This window comes from Chenopodium album, chromosome 5 (assembly GCF_948465745.1).
Source record: "Chenopodium album chromosome 5, dcCheAlbu1.1, whole genome shotgun sequence".
NCBI classification, from domain to species: domain Eukaryota; kingdom Viridiplantae; phylum Streptophyta; class Magnoliopsida; order Caryophyllales; family Amaranthaceae; genus Chenopodium; species Chenopodium album.
Window position 1 is genome coordinate 45,106,277 of NC_137838.1, and position 5,514 is coordinate 45,111,790.

The following is a 5,514-nucleotide window of genomic DNA, read 5'->3' on the forward strand; positions in this document are numbered from 1 at the left end:
AATCAAGGTCATTTTCATCTAATTGTATGATGTTATTGAATGTATTGATGTAATTGGATTCCACTTTCCCTAGTTTTAGTTATTTGTTCTTAGTTGTGTTTAGTTGAATCTCTCTCTATCTCACAAGCTTTCCTAGTAGTCTAATTATCACAAATTGATACACTTAGTCCTTTTGGGTTCAACCCTTTACTTGCCACTAACTAGTTTAGTGTAAGTTTAGGTATTATAAATTTCTAATTTGGTTAGGGTGGTAGCTTAACGACCTATCTTATCCTCGATCAAATTTTGGCGTCGTTGCCGGGGACTAAGGCGTTCATTAGTTTGTGTTGATTAGATTAGCTAGGTTCTTGTATATTATTTGATTTTGTTTTCTTTTCTTTGTTCTTTGTATAAAAGTGGTATGCTTATCTTTTCCTCAATTTGATGGTGAACCCTTCTATGCTTACTTTGAAAGACTAGATGGTTTCCTTAGTTACCATGGGTGTTCTCTTAGTGATGCTTGTGGTATAGCTTATTGGGGCATGAATGAGTATACTAGGGGAATGGTTTAGGACATGAATAATGGTATATTTTGTCATTTGTCTATGCATGACGCTTAGGATTTCTTCACATGGTTTGCTAGGGATTCTTTAGATAGAGAATCTCATGACCCAAGCAACTAACGAGCCGAAGCGACGAATTAATTAGGAATTAATTAATAAGTCGACCGAGTAATTAATATTTAGATGTTGGAAATTTGAGCTTGAAGCGTGGAAACCAAGCGTCGGAAGTCGAGTCGAAAATAGTAAAAAAGACGAGACGTGAAAATAATAATAAATCACCAATGACCAAAATATCCCTAGCAGTGGAAAACCAAGTGCTAGGTGCGCGCCAAATGCTAGCAGCCCGCACCAAGTGCAGGGCTTGGCTAGCATACCGCAGCTAGCAGCCCGCACTAGTGTGCGTGGCTGTGCTAGCATACGAAAACTAGCAGCCCATACACTTGGTGTATGGCTTGCAAGGCCAAGGCAGCCAGCAGCACGCACATTTAGGTGCGTAGTGAGCTGGGCTGATGTAATACCCCGTATTTTTATATGTATTTTATTTAAAATATGTATTTTATAAGGGTATTTAAATAATTTTAGTATTTTAATTAAGGTGTTTTAATTATTTATCCCATATAAGTTGGGAATATTTTACTAAAGGAAAGTTTGTTTAATTAATTATTTAATAGAAGTTGGGGTTTTATTTTAAGAAATTATGATTTTAACAAGTTTTAGTAGATAAGAGATTAGGAAAAACTAAAGGAGGAAAGTTTAGGTTAAAAGGGGTGATAGAGAAGGGGTATGAATATCCCTCTTATGGGGCAATTCAACTTTGCCCAGAGTGGAGAAAACCCAAGATAAACTTCTCTCCCTTTTCTCTTTATTTTCTTCTTTCTTTTTCTTTTTCTCTCTCCTTCCCTTCCCCTTCTTGTTGCGCACCACCACCACCGGCAACCACCACCACCGGTGGGCCGCCGACCACCAGCACCAGCCAGCAACAGCGGCGATCACCGGCGCTGGCAGCAGTCGGCAGTGGCGCCGGCCTGCTGTCGGCAGTCACATTTTTCGAAAAAAAAAAGTTTTAAAAATCAACTCTTTCTTACCCAAATCTAATCTAGGCTTTAATCTAATTGTAAATTATGAGTTTGGAGATTTAATTTTGATGTTTGGTTATTGTAATTATGTTAATTAGTTTTCAGATTTGGTTTTTAATTAAAAAGCCCCAATTTTTGAAACCCTAGGTTCTTGATTCATGAGTTCTTGAAGGATTATGATGTATAATGGGGTAGAGCTTTGTTTTAAGTGTTTTAAAGCTTAATTACATCAAGTTTTAATTATAATAAAGTGCTGGAATATTATGTAGAACACTTAATATTATGTTTCTTGAAGAACTTTTAATTACCCATTAATCGGGACTTAATTATGGTGTTTTAAATATAATTTCAGCTTATTTTAATTAAATTATAAGGGGTTTTAAAATAGTGTATATTTCTGGAAATTTGTTTAGAGTAGATATTAATACTCTATTATTAATTTAATGTGTAGGAGACTTTGAAGTAAGCAATTTCTACTAGTCGTGGCAATTTTAAAATCATACTCAAGGTACGTACGCGTACTTAGCATATTTTGATGATGTAGAATCATGCTAGGCTTGATTTCAATCAATTACAAGTAGTATCATGCTAAGGTTTATGTATGGAATTGTGAATTAATGGTGTTGGTGATTGAATTGTGAAGCATGAATTATTTGTGATGGTTATGGATTGGAGTATTATATTTTGGGCATGTTGTGTTTGAACCACACTTTTATTTATGGCATGTTAGTTTAATTATGTTTGGAATATTGAAAAGGAATTTTATTATGATTCAAATAATTTTTATTGATGCTTTAAGCATGAGGAAGGAGCTATATAAGTGTCTATGTACACAAGGAATAAATTGTATGTTGGTGCCTTTGTGCACTTAAGGTGTTTTTAACACCGAGGGATAGGATTTTTGGCGCATTATGCGTTTAAGGTGTATTTGACACTGAGGTAGAATTAAAAAAGGTTCAACATTAAATAATATGTGGTCACTAATTATTTAAGAATTAATTTGGTATGTTTGGTTGATTGAATAATTATTGTTGATTGTTTTATGATGCTTTGAGAGTCATCACCCAAGTCCAATAAAAGGTAAATAACGTAAAGTGAAAGAGATTACGCACCAAAACACTTGGAACGTATATACCTTGAGTATGAACAATGGGGGGAGTTATGGGGTTTTATATTTAACCATAACTTCTAATGGAGTACAGGACGCTGTACATTCCTTTTTATTTATTATTATGCGCAGGAATTCCGCCACCTTTGAGTGGTTTTGTCGCTGGCACGGTTAGCTCCCGTGTCAGTTAACCTCAATTTATTTGGGGGAGGATAGTTGGAAACCCGTTCGATGCGTAATCAACGCTAGATGAATTATTTAGTGTCTAGTCATTGTGTTTTGTTGATTGATGTGTGTGCTTGTAAACAGGTGCAATGAGGTAAGTGTGTTGATAAGTGAAAGCATGTTAGTGTGTTTAATTTACGCTTATGTACTCAGCTTTGCTGATTGTGTGTGTTTGTGTGTTTGGCCATGTCTTTCCCTTAGCCCTATGATGACCCATTTTTAATGGAGAGTAGTGGAAATAAGTGGAGATAAAACTTTTCAGGTATTGAAGCATAATCATGATGGGGCAGGAGAGAAGAGTGAATCTTGCTAGCTTTCATTAGGTTAAGATGTGTTTTATGCTTTATTTATTTATGACATATTTTATGTGGACTAACACAAAGGTTTGGTTTTGGAACGGTTTTGAATAAGGGCCTTTAATGGTTCCAAGTTGTTGTTTGATTTTATTTGACTTTTTTTGTTTGGTTTTAAACTTTACTTTCGTTTGGTTGACTTTAATTTTGAGTTGACTTGTTTAAACGGTTTTTAATTTTGAGTCTTCCGCTGTGAATCATTGATAATTGCCTTAGCCGTTTTCACAGTGGCGGTAATGTCTTAGATATTCTTAAATCGTATTTTAAAGAGTAGAATGGATATTTAAAGGAAAGGAATTTTTAGGGTGTTACAAAGTGGTATCAGAGCTTAGGTTGAGATTTTAAATTACCACTAACCCGAAAACGTTTTTCTTACTGTGATTTAAACTTGACCAAGTGTTAATTTAATTATGCAACGTTAATTGTTCAGATTTTATTTTTTTATATACACATATATTTTTTTAAAAAAATAAAAAAAAGGGGCCGAAAATTTATTTATTTTATTTTGGTCCGATTTTTTTTTATGGGACACTCGATTTTTTTAGTCAGTAATTTTTTTTTTAGAGGGCCGAAATTTTGGCCCTCTTCTCATTAAATTCAAAAAAAAAAAATTTAAAAGGTTAAGTATATATATTTTTTTAATGTATTGCAAGAAGCAAGGATTGAGGTAAGAATTATGTGTTAAAAGCTTTTATTAACATGTTGGTGAGCTTGGGTAGGAAAAAGAAAGGGCATATAGGGGTGTTTGTACAAGTAGAACCTGAACCTGAGTCACCTGAACCAATGGAGGAGTCAAATGATTCTGATTTCGATCTTTCAAGCTACAAAAAATCCACTGACAAAAGGGACAACGTTCGAAAGGATTAGATCTTATAACTTTCCTCGTCACGAATTCATAGTCTTTATTTTAGTTATTGTTATTTCAGTTTTAAATCGATAAGTGGCATGACCACACAAGTTTCTAGAAAACAATTTTTATTTTAGTAATTTCAGTCTATTTTAATTAATAAGACCTTATTTATTTCCTTGTTAAATTTTTTTTTTTAATAAATTCATTTGTTTTCCAAATCTCCCATTTCACATCACTATTCCAATAACCAACATTCCAAGCAACTTAATTCCAACGAATATTTCTAAGATATGGGCATCTATGGGAATTATTTTTTTTTATCTATGTGATGCTTTATTAAATGTATGGTTGGTTAGCAATCAATAATCGATTGGTAAAGCTACAAATTAAGGGAATTCTTAGCTTTCGCTATCCCAAATTGTTAGCTTCAAATTTTACTGTGAATGTTTAAAGAGTGCTAAGTAATAGATGAGTGTATGTCTTGAGAGCTAAACATAGCCATTTATAATATAAACCCTTGTCCTCAATTCAAGAGAAGCAAAATGGCAGGGGGAAGAAGTTTTGGTAATGGTGGAAACGATTTGAATGAAGTAGTAAGGCAATTGGCAGCAGTTGCCCAACAATTGGTAAATAACTCAACTGGTAATGGGGATGCTCAAGGAGAGCTCTTTAAGAAGGTGGCACAAAGTAAGCCACCAACATATCAAGGCGAGCCTGACCCTATTATATTGGAAAACTGGTTGAGGGAATTTGAGAAACTATTTGGAGCTGTGGGATGCCCTGAAAATTCAAAAGTGAGTTGTGCTACTTACTATCTGAGGGGTGAAGCTGACCTTTGGTGGCAACAAAACGAGACTACCATTAGAGCGCTACCTGGGTTCAACTGGACCAAATTCCAAGAGAAAGTGAGAGACAAGTTTTATCCTAGCTTTTTGCAGAAGCAAAAAGCTGAGGAATTCTCAGACCTTAAGAGGGACAGGATGTCATTTACGGACTACTACACCAAGTTTATTGAGTTGTCCCGTTTTGCTGAAGGGTCTGTCTCTACGGAGAAAGCAAAAGCTAGGAAGTTTGTGAGTGGCTTAACTACTGATTTGTAGTTAAAGCTGTACGGGCAAGTATTTGAGACCCTAGATAAAGTATATGGAAGGGCCGCACACCTTTATGCTTTGGAAGAAAAGAAGAAGAAGGAGTTAGCTGAAATAGAAGGGAGAGAGAAGAGGAAGGAAGTGGGGCAAGTTTCTGGAAACCAATAGGGAACCCAGAATGGTTTTAAGAAGCATAAGTACCACCATAACAATAACTTTCACAACAATAATAACTTCCAGGGTAATAACCGTCAAGGAAACCGTAACAACAA

At 35.0% G+C, this 5,514-nt stretch overlaps 1 protein-coding gene across 1 annotated transcript; it reads left to right on the plus strand.

The window, feature by feature from the left end:
- Window positions 1-4,696: 4,696 nt before the first annotated feature.
- Window positions 4,697-5,254, plus strand: LOC145632866 (uncharacterized). Its single transcript, XM_081685195.1, has one exon. The coding sequence runs from the start codon at window positions 4,697-4,699 to the stop codon at window positions 5,252-5,254; it is 558 nt and encodes a 185-aa protein (XP_081541321.1).
- Window positions 5,255-5,514: the final 260 nt, after the last annotated feature.